Below are 20,249 nucleotides of genomic sequence, written 5' to 3' on the forward strand. Positions count from 1 at the left end.
CGCAATCACGCCATTGAGGAAATAATGCGTTACACTGGTCTAGAGAACATCATCCGGAGAGTTGGGGTGAAACTGCTTAGCAGCCGGTCTCCCGTGAGGCCCTTTGTGCTCGAACGGGTTAACTGGACAAGGCAATCAGCCGTCCAATTGGCTCTGGCAGGTAAATAAACACAGCGTTTCCTTTAAGGCTGTCACCTCCGTCCAGCTCTCCCCTCCTCCGGTTTCCTTCCCTCTATTGACAGGTGCATATGTCCCCCCCTGGTACCCTGGCAGCCCTTATAAGGCTGCAGAGGGTCTGCAAGATGCCTAGACTAGCATAACCATGGAGGTATTCGGGCCATGACATCCCTCTTAAGTCCTCAGTACACAATGACCGGACAGCGTGTCATGGCTGCCATGCAGTGTGTGAGAGGCAGAGGCAGGTGGACTCGAACTCTTTCCTTGTCACAGAGCCCATACCCGTATTATAGCGTTAGTCATTATTAAGCGGTAATGAATTCTATATTAGACACACACTTGGGTACATCACATGTAAAGTAATGGCAGATCACTGTGGTATACTTTAACCCATTTAGACCTAGAAGTATTGGATGCTTTAACTATTGAAAAATAGAAGATATACAAGCGGCACTGAATGCCGCGCTGCGAGCTTGTAGATCTGCTATTTTTGAAAAATCAAGATTTTTTAAGTCTTTGAATATATCTATTTAAAAGCGAACATTTGTAACTCAAATATTTGCTTCTGGGTGTCCCTGGAACAACATATTTTGAGATGGGTGTCCGTGGCCAAATACCTGCAATTTTGGGGGTCTTTGACAAGAAAAGGTTTGAGAACCACTGATTTAGAGGAAGGATTTAGAAGTTGGGTCAAATATCGGAAGTTGGGTCAAAGATATTCAAAGACTTGCACACATTTTCAAGATTCTTCAAAAATAGCAGATCTACAAGCTCATAGCGCGGCACTCGGTGCCGCGCTGTGAGCTTGTATTATCTGCTATTTTTCAATAGTTAAAGCATAAAATAATGGTTAAAGTGGTTAAAATCTAAAGCGACTCGGGCGCGTTCCGGGTATTTGAGGTTTAAGGGATTACAGTATCACCGAGGCTTTGATTGGCAGCTACGGGGCGTGGCTCGGGACAGCCTTGGTCGGGTTTACGGGCAGGCATTCTGCACCGAGTTGAAGTTCGGGGCGCGGTACGGTACGGGACGAAGGGGGCAGAGCCGGGCTCCGCTACCAGGGGGAGTCAGCGCTTGGCAACGGTCGGAGCACACGCTGCAGCTGTTGTTTGTACCGAACAGTGTCGAACAGCAGAGACCGCGGGGAGCAGAAAGCGCTCCGGTCCTGCTGTCAGATGACCATTCCTAACATAGCAGTGATTTTTCACGCGTAACAGCTATGGCCAGAGGAGAGACCTTTTCAAAGCAGCCCAGATGGAATCGTGCGCCCTGGGCTGTGTGTGCTCTCCCTTCTCCTGGCTAGCTGGTGTCACCGTTAGAAAACAGACATCATACAAATAGCTAATGAATGAACCTCTGATTCACTCGTAATGCCCAGAGAATGTTAAGAGTTTTACAGTGAAACTGCACAGCCATTTGTATACTTCCAGAGTTAAAGTAACACTTTAACTGTGTGAGAGAGCCAGTGTTGATTTCGTCGACTAAGACTATGACGAAAAATGTTTGTCGTTTTTTTCACTGACGAAAACTAAATAAAAACTAAGCTGTGATGAATAAAACTAAGACTAAATGTATTGACAATTTTGTCAAAAAAATAAAAACTAGACTAAAACATTAGGGAGGGACTAGTGGAGAAGAGAGTCATTTTATGTTTGGTTGCTCTCAGGTGTTGTGTGCTGTACACATTCAAGTGTAAAATCAGTCATTACGATGCCATCAAGGCCTGCCAAAATACATTTCAGTTGACTAAATCACCTGTAGATTTAGTCGCCTAAAATCTTATGACATTTAGTTAGACTAAAACTTTTCAGGTGACTAAATTATGACTAAAACTAAATGTAATTTTATTCAAAAGACTATGACTAAAATTAAATCAAAATTTGCTGTCAAAAACAACACTGGAGAGAGCCTCTGATTTCGACATGATAGACAGGCAGAAAACACGTCAACAACATGGAAATGAGCTGCGTTGTCTTGTTGTTTTCCCCAGAGTGGAAAGAACACAAGCCCAGGTAGAAGGCTGAACCAATTTCTCTACTGGGTCTTTTTCTTTCTACTGCTTTTCTGGGCGACGCCCCCCCCTCCCCCGCCCAACCCATTCTGTCATCTTAGTGATTGGAACTGTAGCTGACAGTAACAATATTTTGGGTTTCTAGAAAACTCGTGTGGAATATTGCTTGGTTGGGCTGTCACAATTATTACATAATCGTCTAATCGTAATTATTTGACATAATCGCAAATATTTGTTCATAATCGTCATAATCGTGAATGTTGAAAAATGTTCATACATTGATAAACATTTTCAGAAATAGTGGAAATAGCCGAAATAGCCGATCTACAAGCTCGGCTATTTCCACTACCATTGTTATTTTTTAAGTAGAAAGTTGTCAAATATGTCAGTTTCATATGGCAGATATGAAGCATAACCTAAATATACAAAGAGTATATTTAGGTTATGCTTCATATCTGCCATGTGAAACTTCAAAGCCTAAAAGCCGAACAGAAATGTAATTATCAACGACAAAAACACAATTAAATCGTTAATCGCAATTATTTGAGTGACAATTAATCGTCATGTAAAATGTCATATCGTGAGATTCGTGACAGCCCTATTGCTTGGTCTGCGAGTCAACAACACATGTAGATGTGACCAGCATTGGAGAATCTCAGTGATTTATTAATTTCTTTATTTTGAAATAATGAAATGAGCCATCTATTTTGGCTCTTGTCTTGTCTTGGTGGTTCTAAAGTTAATGCAGCCCCTCCAGGAGAATGATGAAACAGAGACACCTCCCTATACATACAGTACTGCACACAGTGCCTCTCCTCAGTGAGCCGATGTGCCGTTCTATGATGGTACAACATGTTCCATGTGTCTTTACTCTTTACTCAACCAAACATTCTCGCAGTTGCACTTGATTTCAAACTCTCTTCTCTTCCCCCGGTGAGCATTGAGAATGAGACTTTGTCAGAAGAACTTGAGGGATGCGCGAGGGCTCTCTGTTATGCAATATGCCTGCAAGCTGAACAGATCTGTTCATTAATATTGGAGAGTTACAAGCTCATGAACCGCAATTACAAAGCATAGGTTTGTGTGGCTGGAAAATTATTCAGTCGGTAAATATATGTCAATCATTTTAACACAGGCGCCACATGTCTGCCTGAAGAACATTTTGCTTTCAATGTTTTTGAATATAGTTTTATATAACTTACTCAGCACCTCGTGAAATAGTTTGTATTCTCAGTGTGAGACATGTATGTGGACTTATTGGAACACTATAGAACCATCTCTCACACTCAGACACTATTTAAGGAGGAGTTTTGTTGAGACGCTTGATTTATACAGTATTCATAATTCTCATCTCAATTCAGACCAATTTTCTTCCCTTGCCCAAACTTGGGCGCTCCTGGGATGTTTGCCTAACGACAGGCAGACCAGATTCACCCTCTACACAGCAAATACTAGTGAAAGAACGATTTAGTCACACTTCTTCCCCCCCCCTTGACTTCATCCGAAAACTGAATGTGGGAGTTGTAATGACAGGCCCTTATGTAAAGCTGCTCCACAAGCCCTGTTAATTATTTAGGACAATGAATCTATTTATTTACCCAAACATGGAACCCCAAATAGCCTTGTACATGCTCTGTGTTCATCTAGAGAGGATTTAACATCACAGCCAATCTGTTGGAGATGTCTGAATATGGAACAAGGGCAGACAACAGACAAGACACACATAGCCTACTGTACAACAAACCCATAGAAACGACCCTGCTATAAAAGCTAGTCCCTGAACATGTGGGTGTTCTCTTGGAACAAAATTAGCTCTGTGGTCCAAATGTTTGTTCAGTGCTCATTTTAGTGACTATTCTGAGGCTTAAGAAATGCTTTTTTTTCTTCTTTTTTTTCTTCATCACTAAACCTCTGCGATTAATCTTGTATAAATGTGTTTGTCTGGTGTATGCTTACTATGAAGGTACAGTCAAATGCGTTAGCTATGTATTCTGAACAGTTCTACAGAAAATAAGGGTGGATCTTCTTAATCACTTAAACCCTATAAATCCTGTTGTATGTCAAATAGGGGAAATACTGTAGCCGTTCTTCGCGCTCACAATGCTTCGTGTTGAGACAGATTGTTTTCTTGTAGATGGGATGTTTTCACCGAATGTTCGCCTATTCACGCCAAATGTTCCCTGAATGTTCGCCTATGTTTTGCAGCATGTTGTATAGGCAGGCTGGGGCTCATGTGGTGGAGTAGAATCAGATGTCTGTGCATTCACGTCATCGCAAACAGCATATTCTAATGTTGGACAAAACTGCCGCTGTGAAATCATAGCCCGCTGATTGTAATCAGAAGGCTGTGTGGCTGCTTCTGCCCTGTCAACAGTAAAAGAGAGCGCGGTACGCCTTCCTCGCTCGTCTGACACCTGCCATATGGCCTCACTGTCACCCATGCCCACACATAAAAATGTACCGTTACTGTCATCTCTGGTGTGTATATAAAGAGAACAGGCTAACTGGCAAGGCCAGACATGGCACATCTTAGCTTAAAAAAAAAAGCTACAGAATTGAGTTAAAACAAATAAAAAAAATCATTCCCACTGAATGACTAATCTTGGACGCCTTTAATGAAAGTGTGCTATTTTTAGGGTCTTGGACATTTACTCGGCTAATTCTGTATAAATGTTGTGTTTTTCAGCAGCCGTGTCTGCCCGTGATCAAAGCTATTGCTCAGGGCGATAGCGGCTTGCGTGTGGTGTTGATTCAGCTGTGAGATACTATTGTGGGCCTCATAACTGTTTATTTGACTGTGCATTGTTGGGGTTCTTATCGGTAGTTAGAGGGGTTATTGTTCCATTATGTTCATAAGCGAGGCTCTGCTCTTTTTTGCAGACAGCTTATGTTTCACTGGGACACACGGAACACAATGGAGGAGTCAGCTACTTGTTGAAGTGTCACTGATCTGTTGATGGAATGCTAGATAGCATTGACCCCCCCCCCCCCCTCCCCAACCTCATTTTCATCATTTCAACACATTTGACTGCCTTTATTTCAACGTTCAAACTAGGTGGAACTTAAAGTTGTACTATGTAACTTTTTTTATAAAACAAATCTTAAAATTCTCCTAACTATTAAATCACAAAAGTTTTAGAAGATCCGCGCTGTGAATTTCAGCCTGTAAAGCCTTCTCTATATGTAAACTGAGATCCTTGCCGTGGACCGGATCTCGCGCCAAAATTGCGTCATCACACTACCGGCCAATCACAGCGAGGGTTATACAACTGCCGGCCAATCACAGCGCATCTTGAAGTGGGGTCGCTATGGCAGCCATATTTGTTGTCGCCCGTTTGTACCATCCCTTCTCTAGGTAATTTCGCCTACCAGGCAGGGTGAAGGAGTCCGTATCTCTGGAATTACTGAACGCACAGGAACAAGGGACCCCTTAAAAGATAGATCTCAGCGAGGTGGAGGCAGACGCGGGGGTCTGAAGGTACGAAAAACGGACGAAAGACGCGGACGCGACCGCGGTTTGCTATAGGGCTAATGAACACTAGTTGGGCAACTTACACAGTATGGCTTTAAGGTTCACCAATTTTTATTTGTATTATTCTCTTAGCAATTCGTTATTACTTAATTCTTTTGTAACTTGAGCTTTTTCCCCCAGACATGCAGTTCAGTTCAGTTGGCACATGATTTATACAAACCATATTCATTGGAAATTAAAATGTATGTTGTAAAAACTGGGAAGTATTCAAATTAAATGAGAATGTCCAAACTGTATTCAGCTATAGATGAGAGGTACACATTATTTGTCTTACAAGCACAAGTAAACAATGGATTTAAAACACAAACAAAAAACATTTATGTACTTATGCATGTATTTTTAGTTATTGTTTTTATCACAGAATGAGAACAAGAATGAAAATCTGCTCCAGAATCCCTTTTATTAGTATATTACTACTGTTACTACTACTGACTAATAGTGTAAAAATATAGACACAGTACAGGATGCCCCAATTAACTGGATGCTTCGGGCAAATACTGTGTAACAGCAAAATCCTCAGTGCATAAACTATATCTGTTCATACACAGATATGAACCAGATAAATTACTCAAACGGTGTAAAAATACTACCATGTTATTATGGTATCCGTTTAAAGTGAATGGGACAATATTTCAGTAGCATAAAGGCGTGCAGAGGGTAACCTATTTTTTTGCCAATTCCATAATGATTTCAACTTAAACAGAGCACTGTATTTATTTACCACATTCACATGTAGGTGAATTATAAATGCACTGTAAATGCAAAAATAGTGCTAAAGTGGTTAAAAGTAAAACATCAATGATGCTAGTATGTGCCCATACCCTAGGTGGGGTTGGCAAAAGGGCCTTTCTGCGTGGAGTTTGCATGTTCTCCCCGTGTTCCCTATGGAAGGTAGGTAGGTACCCTCACAAAAAAAACATGTAGTAATCCTGGTCTCTATACTGCCTCCCCCTGGCCAGCCGGGGCGCCTGATGGAGGGGAAAGGAACTGGTTGGAATAACGTGTTCCTTCCACACGCTACGTCCTACCGGGGAAGCTCCCCCATCGCGCTGCGTTGCGAGCTTGTAGATCGGCTATTTTCACTACTTCTTAAATATTATAATTTTGTATTCATGAAATGCCTTAGATTATTATTATTTTTTTTTTTTATAATTTTTATCCCACAATTTTGTAACCCATTTTCACCCAGTGCCAATTGCCTATGTAATCGTGGGCTCTGCTCTCCCTCTGCCGCGCCTGGGGAGACAACGGACTGACCTCATGCTTCCTTCTATGTATTAGGAGTCCAAGCTGCTTCTTTTCACCTGACAGTGGGGATTTCCCTGGTTTGGACTTAGCGCGTGGAGGGAACACGTTATTCCAACCAGTTCCTTTCCCCTCCATCAAGCGCCCTGGCTGGCCAGGGGGAGGCATTATAGAGACCAGGATTACTGCATGTTTTTGTGAGGGTATCAACCCTAGGAGACACGGGGAGAACATGCAAACTCCACAGAGAAAGGCCCAATCCTTTGTTTGTTTTAAAATCTATTAAAAAAAAATATTTTTAAGGTAGGGTAAGTGATTTCATTTAATTCAAATAATAACAAAATGGGTCTATGTTCTCATAGTACTAGTTACTATAGATAGAGTGTTTGGTCCATATTTGGACTTAATCCTTATCCCCTTTGAGGAGAAAAAAGCAGTTTCAGTTGCTCCACCAAAACTGTTGGGTGACAGGTTTTCATCCAATCAGGATAGAGTGGGGCCTTCCTCCAATCATAGTCGAGTGGGGGCCGGCCTTACACGCACCAAGGCCCCCGCCTGTCACCTACATGAAAACTGAAACTTAAGTGAATACACCTTTAAATGTAGGAAAAGAAAATGGGATTTGTACTCAAGCCGGGACCCATACAAATTGGTCCGTGACCCACAGATGGGTCCCGACCCACTGTTTTGGAAACAGTGATTTACAGTGTTGTGTAGTGATGGTATGGGAGTGAGTGTGGAGGTGTGGGCTTCCTAGAATAGACAAGGGTCTGACTCAGCCTCATAGGAAACAAGAAAGCCAGCTACATATATACTGTAGGTGTGAATAATGAAGGGAGAACACCTTTGACCACCAGCCTGTTCGCTGTTGTTTCTGCCTAAAAGAAGGGCCAATAGCAACAGTGTTTTTACTCTGCAGGAATAGTTCAAAGTATTTCTTAAAGCAGTCACAGTACATTTGGTATGTGAATTGCTCCATATCCCAAGATGGGAGGGAAAAAAAGACTTTGATGTAATCATTCGCAGTGAAAATGAAAGGCTCATCAATTTTAAAATGGACATTTTATTTTCGCAAATGTGCAAGATAATTATCCAAGTCTATTAAAACTTCCCAGAGGGTTGGAAACACTTAACGTTGCGTGCCACAACAAGCTAGAAAAGAAACGGGAGGTTTTGGCTGATGACTGCGAGTGTTGTCAGTCACAGTCCATAGTTTTAGTGATGTGTTTGTGTTGCTGTGTGTCTCTGCAGGGAACGGCTATGTCAACCCCAGGGGCTCCCCGGCCCTCCTTGGCACACCCAGCGGCAACGGCCTGGGCAAGGTCATGCCCACCAAGTCTCCACCGCCCCCTGGAGGGAACATGGGGATGGGCGGCCGCAAGCCGGACCTGAGGGTTGTTATCCCCCCATCCAGCAAAGGCATGATGCCCCCACTGGTGAGTAAGGAGCACACGCCGGTGCACATCAGCGCACCAGCGCGGGGACCTCTTAAGTACCTTTGCCCCAAGGTAGAGCTTGAGTTTGGCTCTGCGTATAATCTCCAGATCTCTCCCACATTTGTGCAACGAGTAAAGTTTTGCAGTATTATGCCCACACAAGTTCCTGATGTTATCTCAGCGATGGAGCTTGCCACCTCCGTAAGGTTGGCAGGGAGGAGCAGCCCTCCGCAGCCTCAGGATACAGAAATCTCTGGGGGCCTTGTATGTTTGTGTGTGCCTTGTGGGACTCATTTGCACTATGCAGCCCTTATTTGCTCCTATCAGCAATGAGCAGCGTTGTTCTCATGCTACATTCCTCTGTGATCACCTCCGTGAGACTGCGGACCGAGCCAAGAACCTGCGGCCCAGGTGCCTTCACTCTCACTCCATTATTCATATTGAAATGAGAGGCCCTCTCTAATTATAATAATTAAGGTGCATAGAGCTCTGACCACATTGAGCACCTGAGGCAATGCTAGGCTCTCACAGACATAAATCACTGTATTAAAAAAAAAAAGTAGGTTGGGGGGTATTCTCCGAGATTGGCCAACAAATTTAGTCTCTCCAAAGTGCACGTACTGTAGCTGGTGCTGTCATCAACAGGAGCCGCTCCAGGAAAACGATTGTTTGGTAAACATACCTGGGGTTACCTCGGGTGCTTCCTAGCACTGCTGAGCCTCCACTAGCCTGCAGCAAGGTGTAAACACAAGCCTGCATTACCATGCTGGCACGTGGAAGTGGCCGGGCGGGTATTGGCTGAGATGGCGGCGCGACGGAAGTCTGAAGCCTAATTTATACTTTGTCTCGCGGCAGTGTTGCTCGCCGGGTAAAAAAAAAAAAGAAGGATTTTCAAGATAGCAACGCGACACGTCACGACCAGTGTGCAACAAAGGACAAATTAGGCTTTAAACGTGTCAGGGTGCCGGGGAGGAGGCGGAGGGGCAGGGTCTGCACTGTCAGAACTAACCAAGCATTCCAGATGGGTAGAGAGGCTGCAGAGGGGCTAGGCAGTGGCAGGTCTGCAGACAGCCTGTCATTAGGCCATAATGGTATTAAATTAATCACATCTCACTGTGACAGAGTGGGGATGAAGACTTAATCAGGGGCCCAGGGTGTGAGCCAGATAATATCTTGTCGCCCTTGTCGTGTCTTCCTGCCGCTATTGATTGAGTGTGGGTATTAAGACAGCCCTGGCCTAGGCACAGGCTGTCCCACGGCACAGGAAAGATGGAAAATGGGCTTCCAGTTTCCCCGCAGCAAAGCAGCGCTATTGGAGGATGTATGCAGACGGTGGAAATGTTGAGAACTATGCAGTCAGCATTCGTACCGATGAACAAAGTTTATCGGCGGCCTAGTTTCCACTGGTTAAGAGCTTCTTGCAGTGACACTTTCAGACTTGCGTGGACCATGTTACTAATAGGCAGGGGGTGAAACTGACATGGCCAGAGTGTGGGAGGTTAAGCACGTTTTTAATCAGAGGTCTTGTTCTACATCGAGGTGTCATGGCTTTGTGTTGATCCCCATTCGGTTAGTTTAGTGTTAGTTTAGGATCCATTTGGTTACATTTGTACAGAGTTACAAATGGATAAATAAACATTGAGGATTTCGCTGTGTAGTGTAGACTAATGGACATCACTATACTGACCTGTCTTCAGTGACCTTCCGTTGTGTGTTAATGTCCATTGGTGGAGGAATAGTAAATGCATCTCAAAAGTGCTCCCTACTCAAAAGACATCTCAACTGCACGTGCAGTTGTGATATTTTTGACTTGCACATTATAGGCAAATACTCTGTGATGTTGGCTAAGAATATAAATTAATTGGACACCAACAAATTAGATGAAGGGGATTTGTAAGAGGATTATAATGAACATGTTGGACACTATGAGTGTTCCGTAAATGTATGGTTCCGTAAATGTATGGTTAATGTAGCTTTATTCACAGTAGAGCATGAGATATATTTTCTATTGTGGTGGTTTTCAAAGTGAGGGCTGGGGCCCCTTGGGTGTCCTGAGGGGGTGCCAATTGGGAAGAAGAGCAAAAAACGAATACAAAGAAGAAACAAAACAGCAATATATATATATATATTAAAGGACAACTTTGTTTTTTTACTACAAGGGTTCATATTTTAGATTGTAATTAGAGAAAAGAAAAAGTGAGTGTTAAAATGTTTTTATTGTTTTATCGCGTTTACCAGGCTAAAATGTGGGGCATGCGTACGCATGGGGGCGTACAATTGGCTAAATATGTCTATTTAGACACAATAAGCCAGCAGTTTCTTTATTGCTATTTACAGTAACACTTCTAGCCCCCATAAGTCACATCCAACCATGAAAGGTTGCGTTGTATCTTATTTAGCCACTTGTACACATGCCCCCAACCACTGAAATAAGAATCTCTAAAACAATAGAAAGAAGTAAATGAAATCATTTTAACACTCATCTTTTATATTCTTTAATTACAATCTAAAATATGAAGCCTTGTTGTAAAAAACTTAAGTTGTCCTTTAAACAATTACATTTCACTTCATACTGTAAGATCATTGTGCCAGTTTAAACACTTACAAGTACAACATAGAGTCCTTACTCCCTATTTTGGGCATGTCATTACATGTCAAACAAACTTTGTTAAAAAAAAGCCATTTCACAATAGGGGAGCCTCAGCCAGAGGCTATGGCTATGTGGGTGTCCTTGGCATAGAACATTTTGGGAACCCCTGTTCTATTGCACTCCTCCTAACCCTTGACCACAGAGCGACTGACTACAGCTCTGCCTCTCTGCCTCCTTTCTATAACCCTGCCTCTCTTCTTTTCTTCTGTCGAGGGCAGTCGGAGGAGGAGGAAATGGAATTGGTGAGTTTTGAGAAAAAATGCCTGGGCGAAGTTATTGCGTGTACAATGCTTCTGGTAGAGATCGCACCGTACATGCCAGAGCGAAAGGAATTGCTTGAGACGGAGAGAGATTGGCTCTCAGGGTTGCCAACAATAACAAATAGAGAAATGTCGGGGTTAAGCTGAGTTTGTCACTGCATGTTTTGGGTTTGGCCTGCGATAATTGCCTCAGCCTGTTTAATTGGCTCATCCATTCCTAACACATCCACGTTAGTCATATACCACTAGTGTGTGTGTGTGTGTGTGTGTGTGTGTGTGTGTGTGTGTGTGTGTGTGTGTGTGTGTGTGTGTGTGTGTGTGTGTGTGTGTGTGTGTGTGTGTGTGTGTGTGTGTGTGTGTGTGTGTGTGTGTGTGTGTGTGTGTGTGTGTGTGTGTGAACGTGAGTAAGTGAGAGTGGGAAAGACAAGGGAGAGGTGATGTGTGTTTGTGTGGGTGGATTCATGTAGTCAACATACAATGCGTTATTGTACCATCATATTCACATAAGAGAAAAAACAACAACATTTTGAACGCACGGGCAGTTGACCAAAGCAACAGATCATCGCTGTTTTATTCTTTATTTGTGAGAAGAAAAAAAAGATGACTTCATTTTGAATGATGTCATGGTGTGTGAAACTTGGGTTTGGTGAAGTCATCTGGCTGGAGTGTTGAAACAATGTAAGGAAGCCATCAAATAGATCCTAGTTGAGTCCCGCAGCAGCTGCACACATGGTTGCTACATCATATATTCAGACTATGAAGACAAAGGGATCTGGATTTGTCATATTGTTCTAAACTAATAAATGTGTCTGATTTTAATGAGTGTGTGTGCGTGCGCCCATGCGTGTGTGCGGGCGTGCGTGTGTGTGCGTGTGTGTGTGTGTGTGTGTGTGTGTGTGTGTGCGTGCGTGCGTGCGTGTGAGTCTTCGTGCTTTAATAGTCTCGTTGCATGACTTCACTTTGCTGTGTGGATGTGTGTGTGGGGGCAGCATGCTGGCCACTACACTAAACACTGTGGTTTTATTCTCATGGCAACATTGTTGCGCAAGTTGAACATACTGTACATGCTCTGCGTCAACCTTCCACAGCTTTCAGGCTTTGAAGTAGAAAAGTATTTATTTTTAGATATTGTATGTCTCAGTCACTACCTACACACAATTTTGCCCACTTAGAATGCTCATGCACACTGTTTTAAATATGATCAAGTGAAACTGATTTGGTATGCGGTCCCTTGTGCCTAAGATTGTTGTGTTCAGCACTTGTAGCAAACATTGGGACATTTTATGTGGTTACCAACCATCCACGTGTTTGGACATCATAGGCGATTTGAATAATTTCATTACATTTCATTGAAAGAACAATCCATCTTGCCTCTGCTTTGGCATATGCCATCTTTTCATATATGTTGTAGAACTGCTTTTCTTACAATGATCTCTGAATGTAATGTTCTTATAAAATCCCATGATTATTTTCAAGATTACATCTGCTGTCCTGATTAGATTTCATTTTTTATTTCATCAGCATTTTTGCCTTTCATTGCCAGTTCTTTGTCAAAACAAAATCTAAATTGAGTGGTTCAGTAATGCAGTTGGAATGGTTAAAGCTACACCGCCACCTTGTGGCTAAAGTGATAATTGCACAGTTATTTCACTAGACCAGTGGCCCAGTATTCAAAACTAACTGGGTATCCTAAAAGTAAGGAAAGATTTTACCTCCCGTGTTTTAAGTTTTAAAATCTTTTCCAGTTAATAATCGAATTAAATTGCTTCATCCTAGGCTGATGATGTGAGGTGTTGTGTTTTCTCTTTGTGTTTGCAGAACACCCAGCGAATAAGCGGTTCCCAGTCCACCCAGCCACTGGGCACCCCAGTCGTGTCTGTCACCACCCCAAGCTTACCCCCACAGGGCTTGATGTACTCAGGCATGCCCACCGCCTACAACGGTGAGTACGGTACCCAGTGCAAACCTGTCTCAACTCCAGCCTGTTTCCAGCCCTTATTGCAAGTTATACAACAGGTCGATCCGATGAAGCAATCTGATTGGTTGAAATAGCTATCTACCCGTGATGATAACGAGCATTATGAAACGGGTCTTCATCAAACAAAAAAAATCAGCTGTGCCGGGTCGCTAAAGAGCTGCCGGCTCCCTGTCCCGGCACTATGCTAAGCGGCTACGCTGGCAGTTTTCATGTGAAGTTCAGGGACACAGTAGTTTTGTGGCATTCAATAATTACACATTTCTATTGAATATCTTAATTACAATGAAATTAAATTGACATGTTTTATTTAAGGGTAATTGTTGTATAATCGCTATATTACACTCGAGGGTCGTGCTTTATCGTGGGTTATTGGCACTTCAGCCCTGCCTTCGGAACTCGGTTGTCGCCTTGTTCCTGCAGCAAGGCTGGCGTGCCGATAATCACGGTAAAGCACACCCTCTCGTGTAATATTGCTTAACTATTGGCTCTTGATCTTTTCCTCTCGTGACTGCAGCACCTCTAATGGGAGTGTGCTTTCTCACTGTGTGACTCTTGGTACTGTAGTTCTACCTCGATCGGCATTGGATTCTCACTGTGTGACTTTGGGAGTTGTACCTCGACCGGGAGTCACTGTGTAACTCTCAGTTGTTATTGTACCTCAGTCGGGAGTGCATTTTCACTGTGTGATTCTTATGTGTTGTATCTAGGGCTGTCACGATTATTATATTTTATTTTTAGTTATTTTTTGTTTTTTGTACCTGCCCTGTGCAACAAAAGTTCCACAGGGCAGATAATGACAAAATAACTTAAATATAGAAAGAAGTTTTTGACATATAATGACTGAAATGACTACAAGCTTACAACGAATCGCATTTTAGATCTACTATTTCCACAATTGTTTCAAATGTTTTGAAAGTATATGAACATTTTTCAACATGGATCTCGATCCCGAGTGCACTTGTACTATGCATTCTCAGTGGGCGACTCTTGGGTGTTGTACCTGGATTGGGAGTGCATTCTAACGGCTGCTTCTGTGTGGTTGTATTTCTTTCCAGAGTACTCCCTGAGCAGCGCAGAGCTCTCTTCCCTGCAGGGCTTCAGCTCTCCTGGGCTCTCTCTAGGATCCATGTCGGCATGGCAACAGCATCAACTGGGCCAGGCGGCAGCCCTAAGTTCTTTGGTGTGAGTAACACGCTGCCAAACAAAAGCACTCGCTCTGCACATAACCCTCATGAGTCAATACCCACACTTCTACAGCTCATCTTCTCACTTCTCACTCACTGTTTCAGTGTGGCTACATCTTCTAATCACCACAGTGTCATTTAGGGCTGTCACAATTATTACATAATCGTCTAATCGTGATTATTTGACATTATCGCAATTATTTTGTCATAATCGTCATAATCGTGAATGTTGAAAAATGTCCGAAATAGTGGAAATAGCAGATCTACAAGCTCACAACGCGACGCGTTGTGAGCTTGTAGATCGGCTATTTCCACTATCAAAGTTATTTTTTAAGTAGTAAGTTGTCAAATATGTCAGTAATTTCTTTGTATATTTAGGTTATGTGTCATATCTACCATGTACAACTTCAAAGCCTAAAAGCCAAACAGAAATGTAATTATCAACGACAAATACACAATTAAATCGTTAATCGCCAATTATTTGAGTGACAATTAATCGTCATGTAAAATGTCATATCGTGACAGCCCTAGTGTCATTTATGCATGGACATTAACTCTCCCCACTGTTGTTCTGCACAGGGGTGGCGGTCACCTACCTCAGGGCTCCAACCTCTCCATCAACACCAGCCACAACATAAATATCAAGTCCGAGCCCATCTCACCACCACGGGAGCGTGTCACCCCCTCTGGCTTCCCACAGCAGCAGCAGCAGCAGCAACAACAACAACAACAACAACAACAACAGCAGCAGCAAGTGTCCAGTCGGCAGGACCTGGGTCGGTCACCCGTGGACAGCCTCAGCTCCTCCTGTAGCTCGTATGATGGCAGCGACCGCGAGGACCACCGGCCAGACTTCCACTCCCCGCTGGGGCTGGGCAGACCCCCTGCTGGCTCAGAGGACAGGGAGAGCCCCTCTGTCAAGCGCATGCGCATGGACACGTGGGTGACATAGAGAGCCCCGGTCAAGCCTCCAGTCACCAGCCTGTCGGGAGTGTGGGAGGGAGTGGGTAGACATGGAGAATAAACAGAGAGGAAGCGTCCTTAGAACTATCGTTATGATTATTTAACTCTGTTTCATTTTGTACGACTGAGTGGCAAACGTAATAGGAAGTGTCAGGACATGTCAGGATATATAAAATAAAGTTTTCACAAACTGATACAGTAAGGAAAGAAAAAAGTAAAAACTCAAGTAGCTGGACTGAACTATATGCAGGACACAATGCTGTCAGGTACTTGGTGCAAATCAGATGACGTTTGCAGGAGTATGGTGTTCAATGGAAATAGTTAATAAACATTAGGCTATAGATTATTGTAGTCACTGGTCTAGTCGGACACTTAATTGTAGTTGCTGTTTTTGCTGTTGTGGTTGCAAGTTACAAACAATCAGAGAAAGTTGTGTTGCTTTCTGGCTGAAGATCCCTACTTATGATGTTCACTGCAAGAACTCACTTTTCAAATTACTGTCACCATACAGGTGATTTATCTCAACGCATCTCTAATAATTTATGAAATGAATTGATTAGGCCCAGAGATACAGAGAACACAGGGATACTTAGCATTATACAGGAGTTACAGTCTTGATCATAAACATTTTGCAACAGTAGAAGCTACTTTGCTGTATAAATGAAACAATATTGTTGGAGGTTGGAAAAGAAAAAGAGAAAAGATAGGAAAAAAATGTATTGCAATAATACCATAACATTGATTTTATAATTTAAAAGAATATGATATCTAATGTGCAATTAAGACAATGAGAAGCTGTCCAGTTGAACTGGTGAGTAAATCAAGATGTTCATGGTGTGCAACAATTCATCCGATAATATAAGCCAAAGCTGTTTTTTCTTTTGTGTTGTTTTGTACAGTAGCTATGGTTTCTTAGCGGTTATCTCAAATGCATCTTTTTCCGTCATAGTTTTATTATTATTATTATTATTATTATGCTTTACCACAAATAATGTAAAGTCATGTAAAACCAGATCTTGAATCATATCTAAAGCCATGAACACTTGCTGTTCTGTTTGTATAATTGAACATTTGAGCCAAACTTTTCCTTTGTTATGTAAATAGCGACTTTAATATATTATCACCTAGGTGTGCGTGTACATAACGTATGTATTGTACTCTCACCGGTTTCAAGAAAAGTATATTTTTGTGGATTACAGCCAAGTTTACAAGGATAGACCCTTAAAAAGTAGATAATTCACTGGTCATTGCTACTTAGCAAATTTACTGTAATCTAATCTAATTTGCATCATCAATATTATGGTTCATGTTATATTTTTATTTTATTGTTTTGTTTTTTAAATTCCAGACAGTAAGTTTGGGTAATTTTCCCTTTAATAGTGGTGATTGTTTGTCCTCAAGAAAACTGTAACAATGCTTAGGTTGAAGTTCCACTATTATTAATTTTGTGAAGGATAACCACAAGGCTAGGGAAAAAGGGTCTCTTCCCACCTATTGTGTTTGCTAAAACTTGCAGCTGCTGAATACACTGCCAACATTGAAATCCCAAGGTCCCACCTCCACATTGAAGAATAGCACATCCCTACTATGCTATAATATGTAGCTCAGTCGAGAGACATGCCATCTCACAAGCCATTTCCACAGTTATATTATTGGTTTAGGGAAAGCAGTAATCCTACTATATCGAGTCAAATTGTCCTCTGAATTGTTCATGCCTGTGTTCTCAAGTTGTAAATACCGCAGTTTAATGCAAATATCAGTCATATATACAAAACTCACATTTTGAGTTAAATGGCTACAGATATTATATATTATATCCATGTCCCATTACTAATATGAGAAGTAACCTTAGGAGCCTGAAAAGAAACCTGAGGTCATTGATGTACCATAGAGGCAGGGTGTAATGAGACAGGGCTACTGCATGTGTTTGCAGAGACATTTAAGGCAAATTTCTAAGTCGTTGTCAACGCTTTTTTTCTGTTGAAAGTATGTCATTTCTGTCGGGTGACATGGTCTTGCAACGAAATATAAATGAGCCTCTAAGTGTCTGTTATGGGGGATGGGGCTCTGATCTTGTATTATATTCCATCCTCATGGAATCAAAGAATTCAGCAGCAAAATCACAAAAGAACAATGCAATGCCATTGACTTGATATCACTGCTGGATTGCACACATTTTTATGAGAAGTTTGCTATATGAGAGGAGTATCACTCTGCATTCTCCATGCGCTATCTTGTGTGTCTCTGATGCCAGAGCATGTTTTCTAAGCCCCTTCATTGACTCCATAACAGTTGACAATATAAGCCTATAATGATCTATGCAGTTACTGTAAACTCATATTGTACTTCGCCCAGATGCCACCCTCACAAAGTCACGGCGCAGGTTCAGAGTAAGATGTCATTGAGGGTCACATTTAATTCACAGAGCACTTGAAAAGACGATGTATGACCATGGCTGGAGCAGATGAGGGTAGTAGACTGTTAACCTCTTACACAGTCAAAATCTTCAGTGTTCGTTTGTCTTGGAGAGTGTGGTCCTTTTGGTTTATCTAAATATCTGCTCTCTACAGTAGTAACGCACCTGTCCCTGAGCTGAGAGGTGTGCAAAAGACTGGCTTACCTGCTACACTCTCTGGGTTAAAGTAACAATGTGGACTTTGATTGTGTATCCTAAGTGCCACAGCCAGAGGATGCTGGATTGCAAGTTGCACAGCCTAATAGATTTAAACTAAAAATGTTCATTTGGATATATTGAGGCACTCTCCTCACTTTCACATCTAGTGGTCAACAGAAATGTCTTAAGAACATTGCAAGAACATTACAAATTATGGTTGTTATCTTCCATAACTTATTCCAAATCAACACAGTAACATTTGTTTTCGTTTTTCCTTGGAAGAAAAAGCAATAATACATGACGACAAAAACAATCTGTCTTAACAGCTTCACCTCACAATTGTGCACACACTTTAGCACTTAATGACATATCAGGGAATTTTTGTAGTTTCTCGATTTATATGCACAGTTAGGAAATGCCTTATCCCAAAGAAAAACTACGCCACTATTTTCACTCAGTTAAAAAAATATATAAAGAAAAAAAATTACAAGGCAATGCAGAGATCAAGCAAACTCAACCTGTCCTGCCTCTCCTCAGGCAAGATTCACACAAGAAAGTGTATAGGGAATGCAACGTGATACACAATGCTCATTTTGGTTTATGTATACTGTCCAAAAAGAAGTGCACAACTGATGAATGTGAAAGGAAAGGGTATTCAACAAACTTTGTAGAGAACTTTCTTCACTTTGCTGTGCAAGAGTACACTGCTTTGCTTCATGGCTTTTATAAAACAGAACTATGTGTTTGGTAATAAATGTTTGTTGTTGATAGATCACATAGCTTAAGAAGCTGTTTTCGGTTTGAGCGCTCGGACCGTTTGGCGGCACAAGCTGGACTTTGTTGCCAAGATTAACTGTTTAAAAAAAAAGAGTTAAGTTAATCTGCATTTTATTTCCCTTGAATGTGTTGTTTTATCTTCATCGTACAATAAATATTCTAGTGAACTTTTTATTAAACAATTAACATACTATGCTAGATATTGTTGTACAAAATTTGTATTCTACATTCACAAAAGTACAAATATTGGCTTTTACTGTGTAATTTTAGGTTATCTTGCTTATTCTGTATAAATTGAAGTGAACAACTCTTATGTAGAATTTGTCCTCCTGTGAAGTCCCAAACAACAGAGACTGTCAACTTTATTAAACACCTCAATGTATGCTCAATCTGAACTCAATGTCCCTTTATGTTATAGTCAGGACTAAAAGTGTCTTTCATTAATCGCATACATCAGCAACAGGCTATTATCTTGAGCACACTGACAACGGGCTTAAAGGAGTAGTTCACCACCCCCAAAATGACTTTTTTTCTATTGATTACTCATGCCATGGAGACTTGAGTTCAATAATATTTTTGCGTTTTTATCCAAATGCATTTGGGTCCCCATCCAGAATCAATTGGGGTAAATTTACTATAATCAATGTTTTGTCTTAGGAATGCGACAAATACAAAGAAATATTATTGAAGTCTCCATAGCGTTTTTTGATTGAGTATTTTATTAAAAGTAAAAAATATATATTTTGGGGGTGAACTACTCCTATAAAAAGGCTCCTATAAATAATGTTATAGGGGCCTTAATGTTAACTTGCTCTATAATGATATTGCTATAGTGTGACTGGGCGATAACAGAGGCCTCCCTGTCTCTCCAGGTCTTTAGTAAACAGAAAATGCATTCAGTCCAGATACCATTTTTATCCAATAAGAAGAGATAACTCATACAGAACAGGCGGCTACAGGATAAAGAAACGACCAGACAGAATTGGAACTGGAACACACACAAAAAATAAAAATAAAAGCTGATAAATAGCCTAGGAGTCTCTCTCCTGATTAGATTAATTTTGCACCCCACCTGAAAATGTGTTTTCTGTTTAAAGCTGGACTCAGGAGAGACCCCCTGTTATTGCCTGTCGGTGAAAAGAAAGGGAAAACTACAACAATCATACTATCGGATTCAGAATATAGAGCTTTAAACAAAAAAAACTTTTGATTTGACCAACAAAACACTTTTACATCAGAATACTAGACCTACTGTAGGCTAGGGGAAAGCCTGGTGAGGCGAGGTTAACTGTAGGCTATATGCCTAGGTGTCTCTAATGTGAGGCAGTAGATTTGTGCACCTGATAATCTCTCTCATAAAACTAAACCAGACTCTTTTTGTGAAGAACAGAGCAGCAAGCAGTGAAAATAAATAAATAAATA

At 41.6% G+C, this 20,249-nt stretch overlaps 1 protein-coding gene across 2 annotated transcripts in view; it reads left to right on the forward strand.

The window, feature by feature from the left end:
• Positions 1–19,045, forward strand: part of mef2aa (myocyte enhancer factor 2aa) — a 91,655-nt gene extending 72,610 nt beyond the window's left edge. For both annotated transcript variants that reach the window (XM_080736363.1, XM_080736362.1), the window contains exons 7-10: positions 8,217–8,401; positions 13,130–13,253; positions 14,345–14,471; positions 15,053–19,045. In XM_080736363.1, coding sequence (XP_080592489.1) covers positions 8,217–8,401; positions 13,130–13,253; positions 14,345–14,471; positions 15,053–15,425 — 809 coding nt within the window. In that variant the 3' untranslated portion in view covers positions 15,426–19,045. The remainder of the gene's footprint in view (positions 1–8,216; positions 8,402–13,129; positions 13,254–14,344; positions 14,472–15,052) is intronic.
• Positions 19,046–20,249: the final 1,204 nt, after the last annotated feature.

The sequence above is a fragment of the Nannobrachium achirus genome (assembly GCF_963921795.1).
Source record: "Nannobrachium achirus genome assembly, chromosome: 11".
NCBI lineage: Eukaryota > Metazoa > Chordata > Actinopteri > Myctophiformes > Myctophidae > Nannobrachium > Nannobrachium achirus.